General features: G+C 37.4%; 1 protein-coding gene across 4 annotated transcripts in view; it reads left to right on the forward strand.

The window, feature by feature from the left end:
• The window catches only part of LOC132113762 (probable phospholipid-transporting ATPase IA), a 127,334-nt gene that overhangs the window by 23,917 nt on the left and 78,657 nt on the right, over positions 1 to 24,760 (forward strand). For 2 of the 4 annotated variants that reach the window (XM_059521737.1, XM_059521738.1), the window contains exons 2-7: positions 11,753 to 11,867; positions 16,878 to 16,977; positions 19,179 to 19,277; positions 22,305 to 22,350; positions 22,765 to 22,805; positions 23,945 to 24,018. In XM_059521737.1, coding sequence (XP_059377720.1) covers positions 11,753 to 11,867; positions 16,878 to 16,977; positions 19,179 to 19,277; positions 22,305 to 22,350; positions 22,765 to 22,805; positions 23,945 to 24,018 — 475 coding nt within the window. The remainder of the gene's footprint in view (positions 1 to 11,752; positions 11,868 to 16,877; positions 16,978 to 19,178; positions 19,278 to 22,304; positions 22,351 to 22,764; positions 22,806 to 23,944; positions 24,019 to 24,760) is intronic. The other 2 variants (XR_009425202.1, XM_059521736.1) reach the window with 1 other exon arrangement.

Consider the following 24,760-nt stretch of genomic DNA (forward strand, 5'->3'; position numbering starts at 1 on the left):
TTTGAACAAGGCTGTAAACATGTTTTTTCCTGCTGTAAAGTTGGGCAATTTAACATGGGGAGTCTATGGGACTGACTCCCTTTTGCAGCCAGCCTCAAGCGGCCAGTCGATGAATTACAGTTTTAGTCACTTCCTTATTGGCCTCAGGAGAGAGAGCGGGAGGTTGGCCCTCGGATGTGACGCTAGTTTTACTCACGCGCGCTTCAGTGTGTGTGATAAAGGAAGGAACGCTTCTGCTCCATTCATTAACAGAGACACGCAGAACATGCAGGATTTAAATAGACTGTTCCGGCTTAATATTTACAGATATTAGTCCATATCGTGATTAGGGCTGGGTAGAAAAATCGATTTTTCGGTTAATAGTTTCTTAAAATGTGGTCGATTCAAAATCGATTCTCAAAGGCCATGAATCGATTTTTTTCCATATTTATTTCCGCAGACATTGAACGTAAGATTGGCATTAATCTAATTAAAAATTTTCTCCACTAGATGTCACCCTCTTATGTGCCTTGTGCGATGTTACCAACGAACCCGTCATTCATTCATTCAGTGCTTAAAGCAGTGGTTCTCAACCCGCGGCCCGTCACGAATTCAAATGCGACCCAACATATGCTGAACACACACACACACACACACAACTTTTGCAACTCACTTGAAGAAGTTCAAGCAAATGGAAACGCCATATACTACGCAGCTATCATCCTTAATTGAAGAAATGTGGCAAAACATCTCTGGAAAGAACCTCATATTATTAAATTCGAAAGTGCTTTCCATATTTGGATCAACAGGCTACATTTGTGAACGCACATTTTCTTCTATGTCGCACGTCAAGTCATGCTCCCGTGCGCGTCTTACGCCATCGGAGAGTGTGTGCCGAGGCTCTGAGCAGACTACTGCGCGGACAGGTGCGCGTGGTTTCGGAAGTATAAATGGAAGAAGTCTGCGTCTGCGCTGACCGTGTCTGCGTCCGGATTGCTCATACAGAAAGTATAACACAGGCTTTACAATCACAACTTCATTGTGCTGTTACTACATCGAGCCGAATTTCACAAAATTGTATAGCTCCCGACAGAGTCAGGTGTAGTAGAATTATTTATTTATTTCAATGAATCTAATCGATTAGATATGATAATATTTAGGCTATAATATTATAAATCAGGTTGGTTTGTATTGATGACGTAATGTGCGTGCGGGCCGCGAGACTTGTACTTGGACCACAATGCAGCCTGCTGGAAAAAAAGGTTGAGAACCACTGGCTTAAAAGGTTTCAGGTGCTTTGTCGACGTTGATGCCACCTTCAGATAAAAATATGGAATGGAAGCATTTTAGATTTCGTAAGCAAGACGACGACGATAGTGTTGTGGACTGTTCACTGTTCTTTTTTATACATATAGTATTTGTATTAAATCTATATTCATTGACTTGAATCGAGTATAGAAAATAGATCTTAAGATCTTTGCCCGAACCCGACGGGACCCGATCGGACTTCATTTCGATTCGGGCTTCATTTATATAATTTTACAAGGGCTCGGGCTTGTGCGGTAAATGAGCGGTCATGTAATGTGTTTCGATTAGCGCGAGAAAGATGCCAAAATGTATGCTGAGTAGTTGAAACAGAGGCTTGCCTCTGACGATTACGTTTTGGTAGCACCAGCAACTAAAGCAAAGTCTGAGGTTTGGAAAAGTTTTGACCTTGTTTATAAAGGAAATCCTCGAATAATGAGCCAGAGGGTTATATTGCTGGACGCACCATCAGTGAGCGCAGGAACGCGCTGCAGACATCTACAGTTGATTCAATCATTTTCCTCCACAAAAACACTTAGGCCTTACCTAATCTTGGTGAGAAAATGTTTTTCAAATAATAACTAAATATTAATTGAGTCTTAAATGCATAATGTAGATAGAGTAGGCTATATAAGCTAATGTTGGCATTATTATTTTATTATGTCAGCTGCTATGGCGAAGCAAATCCGGCAGAGCCTTTATCTTAATTAATTTCGTTATTGCCAAATATCCATCTTAATTTAGATTTTATCTTAATTCAATTTTTTAAGAAAGACTTGTTTTTATTGGTGCGTTGGCCTATTATATGCTAAATGAGCCTATGCTATTTATAGAGTGCTGAGATATTACGATGTTACAGAGGACTTATTTTATTTTTTTGTTCAAACTTCCAAGTGGCCTATTATGTTAGTCATGTATATATTATGTTAAAACATGTATAAATGACTCATTCCTGACAAAAGGCAAAAGAGCTGTGCGTGCATACATTTGAATAATGTCGGCTTGTAAATGGGTTCGGGCTTTTAAAAAGCTGTCAATCAAAATGTACTTGTCGGGCTCGGGTCCTGTCGGGTGATGTAAGTGCAATGACCTATTTTTGATTAATTCATTCAAAATTTGGCAAATTCTGTGCCATTCCGCGTTAAACTGTAAATTCCATTTTTATGACTGGATTCCGCGATTCCCTCAGTTTTCTTCATCGCAGAAATCATAGGGCCCTAGTTGTGGTATGCCAGCTCTATCTTGCAATGGACACAAGCCACGACGTTCTCTTTACGTTTGCCCACGCTAGTGATGGGTCATGCGCAAAAGATGCGGCTCTGAGAGCTGATGCTTTGTATGTGAATCAGAAGAGCCGGCTCGCATCGAGTGATTTTCTTTTGGCTGGTTACCTCAAGGCAGAACTTTGTTTTGATTGGTCAGCAATCGCATCACGGCCAATCAGATGTGAGTATATGGGATCATAACATTATGTAAAAACAGAGAGGGGATTAAGTGAAGCGGCACTCCAGTGCAAGTTAACGAGTCGTAACAACGTTAATGGAGGGGAGACTGTGTATTGTGGCAACATCGGTTCCTTCAAAGAGAATCTTCTCAAAAACAGGGCAGATAATCACAGAAAGAAGAAATGGGATCAGTTCATCAAAACTGAGGCATCTGATTTTTTTGAATGCCGATCTTCACTGAGAACATTAATACTGTTTGCTTGAGTTTGGTTCTAGTTCTGTGGATTTATTTGCAGTTTTGTTGTTAATTTGTGCAATTAAATGCTTGATTAAAACATTAGAATGGTTTTGTAACAAAATAAATGCACAAAATTAGGCAATTATAAGTATTCTCATAAAAACACTGCACAGGTTTTTCAACACACAAACCACAAATTTTTGTAAAGTTATGGTAAAACAAAGCCCTACAAAAAATCCTAAATTAAGAGCCATTCAGGAGTCGAAAGAGCCGGCTCTTCTTTGGGAGCTGAGCCAAGAACTTCCCATCACTAGCCCGCACCCTCAAATCAAAACACTGCTGACTCCTTGCAGTATGCGATTTCGGAAGCAGCACTTGTGTCTCCTTCCGCTTTGTGGGTGACATAAACGCGTTGTCACATTAAAAAAGATCATTGCGAAAGAACCTGACGTGAGATTTAAAATAAATTAAAAGAGGCTTTGAGGCAGAGGAATTTGCCTTGGATCATTTTTTGTAATCAAGTTACTCGAGGAATCGTTTCAGCCCTAATCATAGTCAGGATTCAACATTTTTTGCCAACATCCTTTTTTTTTTTATTATTTGATTGGTGTTGCCAAAATATATTTGTACAAAGATATTTGCAGTTCATTCCTGTGATGGGAAAGCAGAATTTTAGCTACATTGTCACATAATATAAATTGATAATAATAATAATAATTTTTGTTTAAACCATAAAACATTTTATCTGTATTTTTTTATGAATTGAATGTATTTATTTGAAATAGAAATTTTGTAAGAATGTAAATATCTTTACTGCATTGATGTATTTTTTGCTAAATTAGAAGAATTTCCCAAAAAATACATTTACAGAAGCCAAACATTAGTTGAGTGGTAGTGTAAGTGGTAAAAAAAAAAAAAAGGGGGAAACCCCTGTTGTTCCCAAAGGTGTCTGCCATGTTACCTGTTCATTTTTGTAAAAAATGTAAAGTACTTTCTGCGTTTTCTTATTATTGCTGTTGAAACTTGTTGTAGAGACATATGTCTGGAGTCTCTCCTCCAGTTCCTGCTGTCATATTTGCCGTGCCAGCTGTCTCTGCTCGGGTTCGGGCTGGCTCTTGACCCCAGCTGCTCTGCCCCTGCCAAGAGATTCCAAACATTTCCAGCTCATACAGTACATTTCTTCTGCACTGCATTATCTTTCAGTTTTCTGCCTATGCAAACAAGGATGGTGATTGAAGTTTTTACTTTAATGATTGGACCTAAATTACGCCCCTGCAGCACCTCATGGCTTATTTACCACTCGTCTCGCCTAGAATAGACAGTAAAACGGGGGAAGCCCTTAAGACTTGCATACAGATTCAGAGGACACCTGTTGAAGATGCCTGTGAAATTTGAGCCGCTTTAATGTTCGCTGCTGTTGTTGTCATGGTGGCTATTAGCCATAGCCTAAATAGCAACAGTGTAAATAATTTGGTCCCTTTTCATTCCCACGGTTGGTTTACATTAGCACTGTACGCTGTACAATGACAATAAAGGAATCAATCAATCAATCAATCAATCACTGTTGAAGCTAGCATCTGCTGCTGTTTAGTGGCCAGTCATGCCTCCTATAACCAGCACCTTTAGAGCACTAGTAGGATTAGCATCAGTGTCAAGTCAGCTAAAGTTCAGACTCCAGCTGGGTTACCTATATAAGCCTGTACTATTGGAAAGTTCCTCTTGAGCCTCAGGGAATCCAATAAGCCTTTCATCTTGTGCCGTTATTCGGGTGGCCCATTGCGTAACTTGTCTGGGATAGCCGGACATGTAATGGGTGGTGGCTTGTTGATCAAAACATTGTGGGGGAGGTTAAGGGGACTATTTTTAGCTTGAGAAATTATAGAAAAGTGATTCCAGGAAAGTTGGTGAGGGGGTGGACAAAGGGGTCCTGAAACATAATAAGTGAACTGTTTTCCTGCTGGGTTCCTCTTAGTGTTGTCACGGTACCAAAATTTCAGTATTCGGTACCGATACCAGTGAAAATCCACGGTTCTCGGTACCAATTTCGGTACCAAAGCAAAATACAAAAATATGCTAATTTAAAAAAAAAAAAAAACTTTTTAGCACTAAAAATAAAACCGATGCCATTCTTTATACTTATTTACAACTGTGTTTAAAGTTTTTCTACAAGTTATATAATTATGAAAAACAGTAAACAAGTTTCACCCAAATCACATACATTTTACTAAATAATAGTAATATTTCTAGCACAATGCCTTTTATGTAAAAATGAACTTTTAGGCCTAATGAATGCATATTTGTCATTTTAACTGAACTTAAGACTGGTGGTGATGCTTAAGATATTTTTGGTCATTGAGGGTTTCTGTAAAAAAAATAGTAATAGATCATATTAATTATTATTAAAAGATAATACTACTACTAAATCTACTATTATACTTATGTATATACAATGCACTATGAATTGATGAGCTGCTGGGTTCATGAATATTAATCACGTTGTCTGCGTTCGGTCAAAATGATTTGCTGAAATCAAAACAGGAACGGTAAGAGATCAGTGCCAGCCAATGACATTGCCATTTGCGCATTAGCTCCACCCACTACCGGAGAAACCGGTATGTCTTCTGTTTGTTCGAAAATGAATATGAATAATTCTAAATGAACTCCATTATTTTGACAGGAGAAGACAACAAAGAATAGTTTACATATAGCATGTCGATTCAGCGTGGTAAGACTCTCTCGCTCTCTCTCTCTTTGCATGTGTGAGAAACAGCGCTATCAGTAAAGCGACGGTGAGTTGTGCGCCTTCACAAAGAGTTTACAGAGCATCAATTACAGGTGCGCTGTGCGTCCATTGAGATTAACTGAAAAGTTCAGATCGCTTGATGGAGAGAGAATTCTGAAGCTCAGATGCTGAAATTATTGCAAGCGTCACGCGCTTCGGTCTATGTAGTAAACAAACCCGCACGTCTCTGCCATTCATTAATTCACACAGAGACGCGCAGAACACGGATTCATATTTCAAACAACTTTTGCGGCTTAACATTTACAGATACTGGTCCATATGGAGATTTGATTTGATTAATGTATGCTAACTTTGACAAATTCCATGACTGTCCATATTAAAATGTAAGTTTCATTTTCATGACTGGATTTTGAGATTCCGTCCGCGTTTTCTGCTTCGCGGTAATCACAGCGCTGTATGCATCCAGAACCGGGTTTGAACGGGTCCTCGGTACCACCGGTACTTACAGAAACCAGGTACCATGACATTTTCATTTTTTTTAGTACCGACTTGGTACCGAAGTACCGGGTCTTTTGACAACACTAGTTCCTCTTAAAGCTTCTCGTGACAGTTTTTTCTCGTTGTGGTTTTAATTAAGCAGCCGCCCTGCCAGTGCTTTCCTGTTTCAGCATAGAGCTTGCGTTTGGTAATGTTAAGTTCCACTTGGGATTACATTTATTAGCGCCAGTGTTACTTTATTAGCATTTAAATATTAATATAGTATTTATTAATTTTGAATGGGCTTTTTTGATTTTCAGTTTATTTTAATTTGATGTAATATTTGCGTTATTTGCTTTTGCAAAAAAAAAAATTTTTACTTTTAATTTTTTGTTGTAGCTTTAGTATTACTTAAAATAACACCGGTTATGCAGCCAAATCCTAGCACTACACTGAGATTTAAGTGCTCCGTGTGTCAAAGGTTCTTCAGAGCAATTCAGAGTTGTGCTGGAGTTTGTGGATATTGATGTAAGCAGATGTGTTTCCTTTTTATCTAATTTCTAGTGTGTTGACCCTCAATTCTTGGAGCGCAGAAACTTACTGGCAAAAGACTTTCAAAGGCAAAGAGCCTTTGAAAGCTTCTTATCAAATTTCCGTCTTCAGATTTGTTATTCAAGATGCAGGACAGTTGTTTCTTAACTAAACTGCAATATCTGGAAGCTGTGTTTGTTATATGAGAATTCAAGTTTCCGCTAGGGTATTGCTGGTAGCAATATGTCAAGAAAAAAAAGATCTAAAAAAAACAAAATTTTCATTTAATTTCTTTTTCTTGACAATTTGACCAAAATGTGCATCTTCTGGCATTCTCTAGTCTTGGGCCTCCCTTCACATTTAACTCTGTATCATCAACCTCCAAATCTAAAAGAGCATTGAGATCAGAGCCTCTGGTTCCCCGTTAGCCTCCTGACTCATACCCCACGTGTGTCCGTGCCATTCGGGATTTCTCTTTTCACGTTTTCCTCTCTGCTACTGTATGTCATGTATCTCCTCAGCTCTCCATCTCCTTTCCGCCCCAATGCCCACTGTACTACGCCTACAGAGAGCACCCTCCATCTCAGCAGGGAAATCCCTCCTGTTTGAACCAGACTCTTTCAGCCCTAAAGAGCAAACAGAATTGTGTTAATAATCCCTTAAGTCTCGCTTAATTGAAAACCCTTGGCCTTGATCACTACAGCCTCCCTAATCAGCTGCTGCCCTCAGCACATCATTACGCATATTGTGAATCATGGCTCTTAGATTAATGATTCATGTCTGTGATTTTTCTCTTGTCTTACTATCCGTGTTTTTTTTTTTATTCATCCATGGTTGGATAGATGACCAAAATCATTTTTTGAACCAGGCTGTAAACGTTTTTTTCTGCTGTAAAGTTGGGCATTTTAACATGGGGAGTCTATGGGATTGACTCCCTTTTGTAGCCAGCCTCAAGCGGCCAGTCGATGAATTGAAGTTTTAGTCACTTCCTTGTTGGCTTCACGAGAGAGGGGGGAGGTTGCCGCTCGGTAGTAACCCCCAAAAGCATGGAGTCTGCATGACTGTTTATTTATTTCTGTGGTGCCTGCTTCACTTGTTGTCTGTGCAGCAATGAGGGCTGCACCGTTGAGCCGATCAGTCGCTGCAGATTTTGGTTTAGAGTTCAGACAAAGTGTCAAAGGTCAAAGGTCTTACATCTCAATATAAGTTTGGTTTTATGTGTGTATGTATGAAGTTATGAAAAGAGAAAAAATACTGTGAATCTATAATCTTAAAAATACTTTTTACTTAATATTACTTAATATTTACTTACTTTTTACTTAATAAAAAATAATTAAAATGTTATATATTATAATAATAATAATAATAATAAAATAAAATACTTATTATTATTATTATTTATTTTATTTTTTTTTAGATTTTTGCATATACCACTCAGCATTCCATTATAAAGCATTGAAGTTAGCTAGTGGAGTGGGTATATTTGTTCCTGAAAAACTTGTTTGTTTTGTCTTGTCGTGTCTTTTTATGTATGCTTACTTCCTGTAACGTGTCATCGGGTGCACTGCATCACTGCTGATGGCTGCACACAACAACACACTTGTGTTTGCAAAGACAACATCTCAGAAAATCTTTAAATCAGAAGATAGCGGCTCAGACTCTGACAGTTACTTAAAGATAAATGTGAAGTATTTTCAACATGAAATTGCAAAAATGTTTCCTTCGAACACTCCTTGTATTCAATGGTTTGGTCATGTGACTCCTACCACTGATTGAGTCAGGATGCTAAAATAAATTTAGCAATTTTTTGCCTTTAAAGAAACAGAGGGTAACTCCCCAAATTAGTAGAATTGCTCATTGATGATGAACATGTGCTCATGTCACACTTCCGGCTGTTAAAAACAAACAGTGCATTCATGGTTTTGGGTTCTGCATCCTCAGGCTTGTAAATTGGATTTAGGCCTAACAACAGAGTTTTATGGTCATATTTGATTTTAATTGAGGTCAAGAAGACAAAAGTAAAGGGGGGCACTGACAGCGCATCATTTTCTGATAGGTGCTCCGTTTTAAATGCGTTTAATCTTTTGCTACTCTCATTCTCCTATTGCTTCCTGTTGTTGTTTTAATAACAGTGATCCTCAGATGAGTGTAGCCAATTCACCATGTGCCATCTGCATTATTTATCAGTGCAACTATTAATTATTTATTAAGCACGGTCATGAATGGGGCTGTTGTGTTTACACATGGAGAGTCATTTCACTGAGAAGGGCATTGTGTGGTTCTAGATGCACTCAAGCTGGATCTTATTCTTAAGCTTGCATGCACAAGGGAGAATGTTTCATTTACTTTTTTATATATGTGACTCTGTATGTTTTATGTATTTATACTGGTTTGTATAATAGTATATTGTTTGATTTAATGATCACGTTATCAGAATTTGAAAGCTGGGATTTTCATATCAAAAAAATGGCTACACAAATATTTGATTATCGGATGGTAAGCTTGCATTAAAAAATGTTTAGTAAAGTTTAGTTCACATATCAACTGAAAACAAAATGTAAACCAAAAGATTACAGATAAAAATCCTCAGTTTCATACAGCTACACTTGCAAGTCTCACTTCCTCAGTGTCTTCATCACTTCCAGCATTGAGGTTATGTTTAACCTCTCTAGTGTCTATATCTTCTTTTTTTGCTATTTATTCATTTATTTTTTGCTTTCTCACACATAAAAAACTTTAAAAATATGTTCAAGCTTTTAGCCTTGACCTCTTTGTTTAGTTTGCCACAGAAATGTTCAGAAGGTGAAGCATTCAGTCTCACAGCTTTAGGCTTGTTGTGTTAATGCTAATGTTGAATACGAGGAACCGGTAAACCAGCTTTGTAAAGGGAAACTCCCTTAAGGTAGGATGTTGTTAATCTCCTTCAACAATTAGTATGTTCTGTTTAGGTGAAACATGTCTGTTGTCAAGTTATGTTTCACCTGCACGCCCTTCACTGATGATGATTTTACAGCGTGCAGTCTCACCTTGCCCAGATTGTTCTGATAAAACAAGCAGGTATAAGGGTGTTTCTGTTTCTTCTTTTCTTTTTCTTTTTTGTAAAGGAATAGTTCACCCATAAATGACAGTCTTTTTGATTTGAAATTTTCACTTTTGGTTTGGATTGATTGCTGTTTATTTATTTGACCACCATTTTTATTAGAATGTTTCAAATTGTTGGACAATCAACTTTTTTCAGTCATGGTTAATTAATAACCTTGACTAATTTAATGTGAATAAGTATTTGTTGGAAGTTTCTAAGTTGTATGGTAGTTGCAAACTGTATTATCTTAAGCCAGTTAAAGTGTGGCCTGTAATAGACTGTGTGTGTGTGTGTGTGTGTGTGTGTGTATGCCTGCAGGTGAATCTTTTTGAGCTGTCCTGGTTTCCCTCATCTGTTCCCTTGGGCTCAGTGTGCCTGTAATATCTCACATTTCTTTTTCCACTGACTGTCACCAGCTCAAATAATGACTTAATCTACCTGGAGATCTGAACTCTAGGGAGCAGGATATATATATATTAACATTTAGATTTACAAGATTTATGTTTTTATTATTATTATTATTTAATAAGATTGATTTTTGATTTAGTTATACATTGGTTATTTGTAGAAGTATTTAATAGTAGTGATGCACCGAAATGAAAATTCTGCGCCGAAACCGAAAATTTAGGATGCACTTGGCCGAAAACCGAAACTGAAGCCGAAAATGGCTTCTTTTAAAAACGTATATATATATTGCTTGGATTTAATGGATCTGAATTGAAAAATCACAATATAATAATCAAACTTTTATTAACAGTTAGCCTACATAACAAAACATTAAATATTTTTTACAATAAATATAAATAATAATTATTCTTCAAGTTTTATGTTCCATCAAATAAAATAGATTTTTAAAAATTGTGCAAAAAAAATCCACAATTTTGGAGATTTTTGCAGAACAAATGTTACATATTGCAACTTTGGTGTCCTCTCATATAGGGCTGTCACTTTTGTGAAAAAAAAAATCCTGTTCGATTTTTGAGACATAGGCAAAGTGTTCATTGAATCGTTAATAAATTGCCTATATTTGGCATTGATCCGTTTTTCAACGCCAAATATAGGCAAATCCACCGACAACTAAACAGGCATTAGGGCGAACGTAAAGAGGGCGCTTGAGACGCGCACAAGTCAGCAATGTGGACTGCCATAACATCAATGAAAAACATTACTGAAGGCTACATTGATATTATGCACTAATAGGCTGTGTGTGTGTGTGTGTGTGTGCGTGTGTGTGCGCGTGTGTGTGTGTCAGAACCTGCAGTTGCTGTGTGACGTGCGTTCTCTGCGAGCGTATAGTGACGAGCTGGACGCGCTCCGAGAGAAGGCCGTTAAAATCGATTCCCTGTTTTCGTTTTCGAAACTTGTGTTGGTTGGTCCGATCGATTGTGCAGCTTTTGTGACAAGCTTTTTTTGATTGTGACAGCCCTTTGACATGCTTAATCTTTGATAGGCAGACGCGTGATAACAGCTCGACCGTGAGTGAAACCTAAGAGCTTGCTCACGGATGGGAGGGGCTGGTGACATTCATTTTCGGTCTACGTTTTCGGCTGTTTTTTTTTTTATTTCGGCCCTAAACCGATAATGCCATTTCGGCCGAATATTTTCGGCGGCCGAAATTTCGGTGCACCCCTATTTAATACTTTTTCTTTAATTTGAGTGTTTGGGGGCTAAGCTACTGACTGTATGCTGCAGAAAAGCTTCTAGTGGTTATAGGTCAAGTATTTAGCTCCTCGGTGTCTGACACATGTTAAAGATGATCATTAATGTAATCTTATTTAAGGCGATTTGTTTTCAGTGGCTGTGAGATCGGATCTGTATGTTATAGATAGCTGTTGCTTTTATAAAACAAAAGCTGATATTTCATAATATTTAAATGCTCTATTTTCACATGCTTTTGCTTTATACTGCATTTGGCTTTATTCCTCCGTCTCTCCCTTTTTTTCTTGTCTTAGGTTATGAAAAGACAGAAGACACATCAGAAAAGACTTCTCTAGCAGACCAAGAAGCTTCCAGACTAATTTTTATCAATCAGCCCCAGTTTACCAAGTTCTGCAGTAATCATGTCAGGTACGTGTCCTGTGCTTTTTGTATTGAGTAAATATCAAACAAGGGCTGAACAGACTTTCATGATGGCCACAGGGATGATGAACTCCAAGATGGTGGATAAAGCAGGTGAAATATTGATTACAAAAACATATTTAAAACTGAGATTTATTGATAAAACAGTTTATAAGTGTAAATGCATGTATTATTTTACCTAATAATTGTTTGTGTAGTTTAATCTCATGATTAATACTTTTATTTAGCAAGAATGCAATAAATTGATTTATTTATTATGAACTTTACAGAATTACAAAAAAATAAATCTGTTTCAAATGCATGCTGTTCTATTGATTAGTTTTTATTAGTTTTTATTAGTTATCATGGTTTTCACAAAAATATTAAGCAGCACAACTATTTTTAACATGTTTCTTGTGCTCCAAATCAGCACATTAGAATGATTTCTGAAAAATCATGTGAATGTAAGACACTGACACTGGTGTTATGGCTGCTGATTCAGCTTTGTCTTCACAGGAATAAATTTCATCCTAAAATATATTTAAATGGAGAACAGTTATTTTGAATTGTAATATTATTTCACAGTTTTGCCGATTTTTTTTTTTTTTTTATCAAATAAATGCAGCCTTGGTGTGCATAAGATACTTCTTTCTAAAAGCATTTAAAAAAATCCTACGGTCCTCAAACTTTTCAAACTGTAGCTCAGGCAGCAATTCAGTTGGATTCAGAACAGAACTCATGTCTAAAGTCACAGAAACGAAAACAAAAGTGAAACTCTTAAAACATAAATCTGTTGAACAGACTGTACTGCCATGCATGAATAGATGAAAATGGTTTTGAAAAAGTGTTGCTGTGTTCCAGTTGCCACAAAGACTCACTGTGTCCAAGTTACACGTGGACTCATAGTGATGTATGCCAGGCAGAGAGAAGGTGTTAATATACAGTTATTATCTGATATCTGCTCAATCACACTCTGAATTACCTTAAAGGAGTATTTTTGTGTAATTATTTACTAAAAAGATCAGTGAACTGAATGATTTGAACTGACACATATTTTAGTATTGTTTGTGAATTGAATCTGATGTGATTCTTTGTGGTTTTTCTTCCGCCCTGCAGTGAGAGAGCATTCATCCAGGTGTCATGTCACTCAGACTTCAGATCTTCAGTACTGAAACCCAAAAGCATCTATTTGATAGTTCCATCTAGTGATCATAACTGCCACTGCAGTCTGACAGGAGCATAATTACTCACTAATAATGCTGTCCTCTGATTAATGCAGGGAGGAACAACATGCTGTCTCATGTCTGGACTGTGCTTTTAGTTTAATGTTTGCATTCCTACAGTCTGAGAGGCTGGGAGTGTTTGCTTTAGCTGTAATGGGTTACAGTCACGTTTCGCTCATAATGGGTATCTATTTAGAAAGATTACATGCAAGGGTCAAGATATTTTCATTTCCTTGTGCATTTGTTTTTGAAACAGTAACACTTAATATAGCATACAAATGTCAAATAAGAAGTCAGTAATTTAAAATAATCTGTATTTTGTACCTTTGTAGCTTTTTATTATTATTAAACTAGATCCCAATGATAAAGTTTCTTGCATCAAAAATCGATTTATTTAGTTTTGTATGAGAATTACCCACTCGTTTTGCTGCTCTATAGATATCTGTATGTAAATGATCTCCTTTGTGATTGGATAACCTCCACATACTTCCTTAGTTGACATTTGTCATTTATCAGGTCAGGCCAATATGGTTAATACAGACTGCAACTGTGAACACCTATTTCTCTGTAGCCTTGCTTCTGGAAGTTTTCCTTTTTCTTCTTTAGGCAGTTCAATAAAGAGCCTTGAACCAAAGCACACTGCTTTCAAAATTAAACACTACATTACAACATTTGATTCAAACTAAAACAAAACAAAAAAAATGTAAATGTTCAAAAGTTTTGGGTAATTAACATTATGTGAAAATTCAGCTTTGCCTTGGTAGGACTAAATTTCATATTAAAATGTATTAAAATAGAAAATACAGCAAAAACAGCATTAATTTTCTGAAATATTATTACAATTAAAAATAATAACCCCCACTGTTATTAACTCTACATTTTAATTTTGAAAGTATTTTTTTTTGTTGATATGTAAACATCAGTTGTACTGTTAGTTCATGTGCTTGTGGTTGGGACATTAAGCTGCCAAAACAGGTCACCAACATTGACTGTAGTTTTCATAAGTGGCCAGGATTTGTGTCATAAGTGATACATAATGTCTACATGGTACATTTAACTTCTATATTGCAAAATGCTATTTAATGGACTGCTTTGAGAGCTGTTTGTGTTAGATTAAGCCTAATGATTTATGGTAATTCAGGTTGAATGTGTTTGGTAGAGTGTGTTGAATGGTTTAGCTCAGTTTCATGTGGAAGACAACATCACCAATCAAGAAAAAACAAAGCAACTTCAGTGTCCGATTCCGGGCCTTCCTGCTCCTTGAGTTTTTGCCACCACTGGAAAGCTGCTTTGATATTTTTGCAGGTCCTTCCTCTTCCCTGACCTTCTTTTTAATGTTTTGTTCCTCCAAAATAAACCTTTTTTTTTTTTTTTTACTGACTGTAGTCGATCTGCTAATACCCATCCTGAGCACTCTCTTCTCCCTTTAATTACTAGACACGCCCCTTACTGCTGATTGGCAGCGAGTTTGTTCCTGGACTCAGTCCGACACTGTGAAAGCATCAAAGTATCAAATATTGCTTAGTACACCTTTAATATACATAGTCCATTGTGTTGCTAATATGAACTGTATGTCAACTTCAAGTTGTTACCCTGAGTAGATCTTTCCTTTCAGAGCTGATACCGAGCTACCCATAGCATTGCCGTTGTACTGTACAATCAGAACTAGCAAACCAGTCTACAAGGAAGAGGGATCACTTGAACAAAATACTGACATTTGCTTTATCTGAACAATCCCAACATTCCAGAGTTGGTAATAGTGCACATGCTAAGTTAAAATAAATTACACACATTTACACCTGAGGCAAACAAATATTATTAACATATCCTAACACCGCCCTTTTTTTTTTAAACCAAAAAAGCATGTTTGCTCTTCACACTGTGTGCCTTCGGAAGACAAAACAGCTGTTGATGCATTTGTAAATATTCCACCGCCAACAATGCCACAACCGTCTCTCTCCATTAAAATGATTAACCGTACGTGGCTGAACCCTGAGGTTCATTTTGATGAGCATTTACACTAGTCACCCCAGTGACTGCCTGATGAGCCAGCGTCCCGAAGCCCTCATGTGCAATACATGTTTGTTTAAAAGCATGATGACTCTTAAGTAGTGCTAAACGAGTGGAGCGTGTGGCTTAAGCAGCCAGCTGAGGTCTAGAAGCAGACCTAGATCTGGTTTCTGGGGTCGTGTACAGAAAATGGAAGGAGAGATGCAGGTCAGCTCTCTCTGCACCGCCATGAGAAAGCACATCATGTTGTGTTTGCAACATCCATCAAAATACTTATTATTCTTGTTAAATGAACTTTACATTACCAACTATGTTCAATAAAGACATTTCTAAAGAAATATAATGATTCATTTTATTTTACAAATGTAACAATAGCTCTAAAACTGGAAAACTTGAATGAAACTTGAATTTTATTGTATATTTAGGAAAAAGGTCAAAATATGTGTGCTAGATAAGTATGAGGCCAGATGGAGATGTCATATTTCACTCTTACTCGCAACGTGGAAATGCATTTTTTTATCTGAAGAACCGTAAGAGCAGCTGCTAGCTGCTGTTAGCTACCTGACGCTACTACACTGATCAAAAGCTGAAACCTAGCCAAGCAAAAGTGGAGAAAAGTGAGAATGACAGGCTCCTGACAGAACTTTCCATCTCGTACTGTGCTGCTAATTGCCGTGCTACTGCGTGCCGTGGTTTGATAAGGATCTCTGTGAAGACTGGATCAGTGAAACATCGAGACAGTGAAAGAACTCGTATCACTTTCCATGTTAGAAACCTTCACAGACTGTCTCAGTCTCTCCAGCGTGGTGTATTGTTTTGCACATATTGTAGTTTATATTACTTTAACATGAGTCATTAGTCATTAATGATTTTTTTTTATGTATTCTGATTAAAAAGCTTTTTTGATAGCTGTGAATATTGTATTGGTATATTTATTTTATAATATTATGTAATATTTTATTGTATATTATGTTAAACTATATTATATTACAAACATTAATAAAAAATTCTGATGTTTCATGGTGGGCTGGGAGTAATGTATCTTCTGTTTTTACATAATTTTCTGTTTGTATTATATAATATTACTTTGCATATGTATCAAATTGTATTTATTATAAATGAAGAATAATGTATTTTATAGTATTTTGTATCTTTAAGTTTTATATTGTTTATTTTATTATATGAATCATTAGTGAATAGTTTAAAAGAAAATATACTAATATTCTGATAGAAATTAGTGTTGGTGGTGTTTTTTTTTTTCTTCTGGGTTGGCTGTTCTTTTGGTAAGTGGGTGGATAAAGAGGCAGGTGGGACATTTATCTCAGTCTGAAGTGGCCTCGCTGTCTTTGGCTTAATGTGAGCGTAAATCAGTCGGCAGTCTTGAGAGATGGAGGCTCTGGCAAGCTCCTACCGTAGTTAACTCAAACTCAGAGCTCTTTGCAGCCCAATCTCTCTCTCCTCCTGAAACGTAGCTGTTCTTTATGGTCATTAACTGCCTCTCTCCATCACTCACTCTGTGCATTTGTGCTTGAGTCTCAGCCTGACACTGGGGCTTTGAACTGAATGTGGCAAGGGGGAGGAAGTTTGATTCGTGCTGGTGATCATGGTTATGCTTCCTGGTTCTCAATATCACTTTTTATTATAGTGACCAACTTACATTTGAAAACTTAGAAATGAATGGATGATAAACTTTGTCAGACCAGTTTGCAGATGATGTCAGGTGGTTTTATATTGTGGTCATTCTTGATGTGGTCATTTCTGACTTACGGTCCTCTTTTCTCTGCAGCACTGCAAAGTACAATTTCCTCACCTTCCTGCCTCGGTTCCTGTACTCTCAGTTCAGAAGAGCAGCAAATTCCTTTTTCTTGTTCATCGCACTTCTGCAGGTAAGACTTCAGTGTCAGTGTCTAACCTTCCTCCCCCAGGGCAGGAATACTGATGACAAGCTAAAGAGATTAGGACTGTCAGCTCTCACGGTCACAGATAAACATCTGTCTGCGGATTCCCTGAACCTCGATACCAGGTTTCTTAAGAAGATGGGACTGATAGCAGAGTAGGGTGGAATCAAACTCGGACAAGTCATTCAAACCAAGTGTGAAAACCTCAGCGATGTAGTGCACTACATCAGTATGTGAACACAAACGTTACTTTGCTCCACAAGGTCAGCGTATTGCCTCCTTCAGTACTAGTTTTAAATGTCTTTTGAAAGAAATTATTACTTCTTATTTTTAAAGGATGCATTAAATTAATCAAATGTGGTGGTGAAGACATTAACGATTTTACAAAAGATTTCTATTTCCAATAAATGCTGTTCTTTTGAACATGTATCCGTTTCCAAAAAAAATGTTAAGCAGCACAACGGTTTTCAGCATTAATAATAATAAGAAATGTTTTTTGAGCAGCAAATCAGCATATTAGATTGATTTCTGAAGGATCATGTGACACTGAAGACAGAAGGAATGGCTGTTAAAAATTCAGCTTTGCCATTACAGAAATAAATTACATTTGGAAAAAAATTCTGCAATATTTCCATTTTTACTGTTTATGATCAAATAAATGCTGCCTTTTGTGAGCATAAGAAGCTTCTTCAAAAAACATTAAAAAAAAATTTATTGACTCCAAACTTTTGAACAGTTGTGAACTGTTTATATTGCTTTTGAACCCTAAACAGATTTTGGCTGCACTGCTTCTGTGTAATTACCAGACGCTGCCGTCACCAAGGGCTCCAGTGTTATCAACATGCTGTTCTTTTAGAGACAGAAGGTACAATTACTCCACCACCGAGCAACCTCGCGTGACCCTGTGGATGCACCGCACATTAAATGAGCGCCTCTGTTTTAATGTAGCTCAATCGATGATTGGGAGAAAGGTAGATGTGTGTTACAAGATAGTAAAACAGAGAGAGTAAAGTGGCTTCGAAGCACAGGTTCTGTGTATCTTCATTACACCACCGTCAATGAGGTGACCTAGAAATGCACAGTCATGTTGTGAACGAGAAAAACGGGAGGGTTGGGTTTGCTAAGGCAGCAAGGGGGCCAAGGTGACCATCTGATTTTTATATCACTTTCATCACACTAACAGAATGCTGCTTCTGGATATGATGTCATAGTGAACAAGACATTTTGATGCTGACTGCCAGGTTCCACGATGATCGACTGCTCTGGTTTTCTATGCCACTGTGGTTTGGTTGTGAGCATACTCTCCTGTTTAAGTGAAACATAACACAGAAGGGAAAGTGTTGGCATCAGGTTAAAAGGAATCCGTTTCAGGTTTCCTATTGTATGTATTTGCATTGTTGGCCTCTCTCTGAACCTGTCACAGCTCTGACTCTTTATTTGATGGGGCACGTTCCAAAGATGAGCCACTTCATGATATTATGTAAGCTCTGTGAGTTTTGCCAGAATCAGGAGAGAAATTTTAGAAGTTTAATCAAGTTGTAGTGGTGTGAATTTCTCATCTTTTTCGCCAGCACTGGCTATGCTTTCTGTACTAGACTCACTGAGACTTGTCATGGCACTTGTATAGTGTGGTTGTTCTCTTATTGACCTGACTGCTTCTATTGTTCTCATTTGTAAGTCGCTTTGGATAAAATCATCTGCTAAATGATTAAATGTAAATGTAAATGTGAATTACATATAAGCTTTCGCAACTACCTGGAGTGGCACCTAACCAGCCTGAACCAGTTTGGAAATTTATGCTAGTCTAAGCTGATCTCTTCAGCACAGTAGACAGATATGTCACATGGCGACCTCTGAACATCCATCAGAGTCACTGCGGCTGACTTTCTGATGGTTATTGCCATTCCCTTAGGTTGCTTTCTTGACCTCCTGGTGATAAATCCTAACACCACCAGGGACCTAGACCTCCAGGCTGTGTTATGATTGCTTGGAAACAAAACGAAAACAGTTTATCAACCCCCCTGAGTGTTTTTCATGAGGTCATAAGTTTAAATGCTCTGCTGGACTAATTAATTTGTATTTTTAATCATGCCCTTTAGATGACAAGATTTGTGTAAAGTTTGGATGTTCTTGGTTTGATGTTGCTCTTCTGTTTTTTTATTTTATTTTTCTATATTTTTTCTCTACAGCAAATCCCTGATGTGTCACCGACAGGGCGGTGGACAACGCTGGTGCCGTTACTCTTCATCCTGTTGGTGGCAGCAGTGAAGGAGGTTATAGAAGACCTGGTGAGAGCATTAATTTATATATGTGATCTGTTCTAGTAGCTAACGGAGTAAATAAGTGTTGCATGATATATCGTGCTAAAGAGGTATTGCAAAACCCTGCTTTAAAAAACTGTATGATTCCGCATTTTACTAGTACTGGTACTTTAAGAATGTATTTTGTATAGAGCCATATTTTCTGAGCAGGACAGTGTGCATGCAGCGTTCTGCTTTTATTCCCTGCATTAACACTGGCCATGCCAAACTTTATATATCTGTGCAACACAAGACTGCTAAAAATGTAAGCAGTTTAAAAGTGGATAAGAAACATGCATGAATGAGCAAAAGCAAGCTTGATGTAAAAAAAATTAGTTAAGAAATAAACCTTGAAAAAGAGCTTGTGCAGTACTCGCGCCTCTTTCAGACAGCATGCAATCACAAATTCAGATCTCTTTCACGAGTTAATGCCATTGAGAGGTTTTAGCTTTTTAGCTTCTGCTACCTGGTATGCGCGTACATGTAAGAGTGATGTCCCATTGGATGACGTAGGTGAGAATTAGTTAGTCTCACTAGGGCTGTCAAATATGTACACTATTCATTTTAAAATAATTAAACAATTAAACAATATAGATGTAACAAAACTCATAAACAAGCAGAAAAAGAAAATAAAGAACTCTGAAAGTGCAGTATGCCTTGCAGAAGATGGACAGAAAATGCCAGCAATTTTACGCTCCTATAAGACCCAGTGACGTCGAAAGCAATCTCTCTGCGTTCACACCAAACGCGAATAGAGCGCCTGGCGCAAATTATTTCAAGGTTAAGTCAATGTAAAGACGCGTTTACGCGCGTCCGGAGGTCTGGCGGCGCGGTAGACGCGAATTCACCTCATTCGCGCATTTAGTTACAGGAGAATTCTGAGTTATGAAAAGGACCATTGCAAGCTGACAGCGACCGGCTTTTGTGGTGGAAAATTGGCAGTAATACCAATTTAAATAAGAGTTAAATGCATGTGAACTTTGTGCAGATCACTCACATTTTTCAGTTAATTCTTTTATCATTAGCAGTTGGGATGGTTTTTAATGAGTGATTAATGAGAGAACTCTCTTGCAGTGCATTCGTGCTTTCTGTAGGTTTTATCCTCTCTTGCCCTTCACAGCTGTTATATTATATGAGTCAGTTTTTAGACTGCATTCACGTTTACCTCTTTTACTCTTCCTGATAATTTAATCTCACTCTCTGGTGATCATGTACATGGCAGAATGCATCTCACTCCCATTAGCCGATACTCTTTTTCCTGACCTGAACTGTCATCTTATTTGCCATGTAAATTAATTCCAAGACCTTTTTACATAGAAATTTACATAGAGGAGTGAACACTGAGATAAAACTGGCAGCCCAAATGGATCCACCATAGTGCTGTGACCCTGAAATCAGAGCCTGATCTCTCGGCTCCCTCTGGACAGCCATCCGATCACATCACGCTGGATGCTGTGGTCAGAATGACCGGCTCAGCGCTTTATATGGGTTTCTGATGTGTTATTCAGGTCTGAAAGGTCAAGTCTAGCTCTGGATGTGAAGGTAATATGGTAAACTCACGTCTCTACGGTCATACTGTGAATGGAGGCTTTTTTTTCCCCTTCAAGTAAAAACAAACTCACATTTTAGAGGCGTCCCATAAGGTGAGAGAAAGGCTTCTTTTGAAAACACAATCAAAAAACACAAATCGGTCGACCACGTGTGTGTGTGTGTGTGTGTGTGTGTGTGTGTGTGTGTGTGAATTTCAAAAGAAGCCAGCAGGCTCAGTATAATCCATAACTCGCAATAATCCAGCATCCAACAAAGACGGAGTCTAACCAAGAGGTGATGTGCCAGTGCTCTCCACATATTGGCCTGCTTATCAGCTGCACCCCACTGTATTCCACTAATACATCTGGGATTTGGTGCTGCATCTTACCACAAATCCAAACAACTGTCTCCTCTTACCTTTGGGGCCGTTTTGTACCGTTAAATATCATCCTTCCTCTTGCTCCCATGTTCACTGCAGGCAAGCCATCATTTAGATTAGATGCGTAATCAAATCATTACTTCCCTCCACAGAGCCTGATCTCTGCTTTATGTTGAGGTTAAGGAAAAAGTAAGGAGATAGGAGAGAGTGAGGAGAAAGAGAAATGAGTTTTCCAACAGTGCACCAGAGCTGATTTGGAGTGGGTGGGTGTGTGTGTGTGTGTGTGTGTGTGTGTGCACACTTGGATGGGTTAAATGCAGAGCACTAATTCTGAGTATGGGTCACCATACTTGGCTATATGACACGTCACTTTTCACTTTGTCATTTTGTCTGTAAACAAATGAACTGCTTTATTTCACACACATAATATGCATTTATTTAACTGTTGCTCGTGGCACTCTAAGCATAGTATCATCATTTTAAGTTATTCAGGTTTCTCTCATGCTGTCTTATGAATGTCCATTGTGCATAACAGCACATTAACCATTCGTCCTGGAAAAACAAAAGTGACATTGAACATATTTTACCACTGTTAACCGGGAGGATAATTAGGCAATCAGAGAGCACTAGAGATGGATTTAGATTTAGAGCTTTTAGAGGCTAATCAGTGTTTTCAGATCACTTTCACTCATTGGCCTCAAAATGGTTCTCGATAAGAGCAGATCAAACCACTCTTGTAGTCTGGGATGGAAAAGAGTACTTCAATAGACAAACATCTAATTACAGTTTTAATGGTCATTAAACATGTAAAACATCACTCACATATATAAAGAAATTGTATTTTATTTACTAAGAGGTTTTTCTTTATAATAATTTTGGTGTGTGCATGCTGTATTTATATTTCTCTGATATTAATATGTGCATATGTGTGTCAATATTCTTCTATAGTGCACATCTAAAAGAAAGTAATGCAATCCATAAAATCAAGTACATCCATTTAATATTATTTAAAGATTTAATTTGGCTCATTTGATTAATATTTTAATTAAATTTTCTTTTTAGAAACGTCACACTGCTGATTAATATTTTTATTGAATTTTTTTCAGAAACGTCACAATGCTGATAGTGTTGTTAACAAGAAAGAGACACAAGGTAAGACTTTTGTTTGTTCACTGTTTGTCTCTAAAAAACCCATACATTTATCTAATTAGATTTTCTTCCCTGATTTGGAGTATTTTTTGTTGAAACAAAGATGAGGTGGGACTTAAATAACTCTTGGCTGTGATTTATTTGTTAGATGCTACCCTTCTAAATTAGATTTGCCAAAAAATTGGACACAGCCATAAGCACAGGATAAGTCAGCATTTAGTAATTAGTCATTTTCATATCTTTTTCTTTCAAGAAGCAGACAGTCAACTTTAAATGTGTGTGTGTGTGTATATATATATATATATATATATATATGAATTTTTATATCATGGGTTATTAGTCTGTGTTCTGTGGATTAGTCTATGGATCTTTTCTGAACATACTTCTCTGTTATGGTGATCGTTCTCTCTCTTGTAGTGTTGAGGAACGGCGCTTGGGAGATTGTACACTGGAAGAAGGTACTGCAGCAGATGCTGTTTCTCATACCATTTTCCTCACTAAGTTCCATCATGAAAACAAGTTGACATACTCTTAGAAATGGAGTGAGAAATGAGTATGCATAAAAGATCCCCTCTGGTGTTGCCCATTAGGTCTGGGTTGAAACAGATACTTTGGTGTTGTCTTAAGAGGGTACTTCCCTCGCAGCTCTTTTTCTTTTTTTGATTCCCGACTTGATTCTTTAGGTAAAGAGTTGTTTACCAGGCCACAGCTAACGTGCGGTCTCCATAGAGATCTTAATAAAGCTGGTGACAGAGCAGCTTTTCAATGTTTTAGTAGAGAGTAGTGTTAATTACCCTGACAGAAACATACAGTCCATTATTATAAGGTGAAAGCAAAAGCAAATGGCTGGAGATTAATTACCTGGTGACTGGGCAATCATTAGCATTTGCAATATTAGTACACATCTACGAGAGAGCATTAACTTGTGCCCTGGTGACCTCACCGTGGCACAGAATAGGATATGATGTCAACTATGACTGCTTATAGTTGTTTCCTTTTAGTATTTTATTTTCTGGAGCTGCAGTTCTGTTAAGTGCTGCGAGAATGGACAGCGAAGTACAATATGATTCTGCTTTAGCTCTCATTAAATCTAGTCTATTCAAACCAGAGCCAGGCTTCTTGTCGCCGATCCTTTTATTAAGCCACACTGTGACACACTTTGAAATATTGTACAGTATGAATAATTAATTTTCATTACTTAGAAATAGTATATAAACTTCTGCTTATTTAAGTAGCTCATCACTTTGATTCAAAATAGCAACTATGAAGCAGCCTCTCCCACTTCTACTGGATTATGGCTTATTAAAAATGCAAATACAAAAAGAGAAATTAAGATTATTAAAAATGCAAATACAAAAAGAGAAATTGTTTATTTGTGGATATCACAGATAATACTTTTGATTAAATGCCCTCATTTTAAATGCTAGTCTCAAAAGAAGGCTTATGGATCGAAGTACTTTCTTAATATGAAATTTATAGTTCTGGTCAATGTCAGCCAGATGTATTGGCTCTAGTAATATGTTATTTCTCTATTCTCGCCAGTGGCTGCTAGTTTGCGATAAAGTTTTTGAACTGATAACTAGTTTGTGTTTTACAGGTTGTGGTTGGAGACATAGTTAAAGTTAATGGCAAAGATTTCATACCAGCAGATGTTATACTGTTGTCGTCCAGGTAGACGAATCTACGTCATCAGAAGGGAACTTGTCCATCCTTTTGCCCCTGTCTCACACTCAACACCCAAAGGAAGTGATGATTAACGTGCTAATAACAAATAACCCTGAAACAAGGCCCCAAATCAATGCATTGACATTACAAATAGTATCAGTTAGTGGATGTAGTAATATAAATGTTATCTGAATCCACAAAGGATGAAGGTTTAAATGACTAGTTCACCCAAAATGGAAAATTCTGCCATAGTTTACTCGCCTTTTTTTTAATCAAAGCCCAAACGTTATAGGGGTTTTATGAAAGAAGGTGAATAAATGGCACAAGTTTAATTTGTATGTGAGTTATTCTTTAATAGAAATAGTCAAAATCAACACTTCCTTTAGTGGATGTTTGCTTATTGATTAATATTGACTCTTCACTGTCAAAATTCATTTGTCAGCCAGGCTTTAAGTTACCCTAAAGTTCTGGGGTGTTACGGATTCTTATGTCAGTCACAGATTTCAGTAATTTGTCATCAAATATTAATTCTGAAAGCATTTATTTTACTCTTGGTTTAGCCTGGCTTGGGTGGATTTTGAGCAGTGGGCATTGTGTTTTTTCCTCTGTGAAGATTAAACGTTTGTGTGTTTGTGTCTCTCTTCCCTTGTTGTGTGTGCTCTTCCTCCTCTGCCCATCTTATGTCCCTTCCCTCCTCTCATCTCCACCTTTCACCCTCCCACATCATGTGATGAACAACCTTCTCCCG

This window comes from Carassius carassius, chromosome 33, assembly GCF_963082965.1.
Source record: "Carassius carassius chromosome 33, fCarCar2.1, whole genome shotgun sequence".
Lineage (NCBI taxonomy): Eukaryota > Metazoa > Chordata > Actinopteri > Cypriniformes > Cyprinidae > Carassius > Carassius carassius.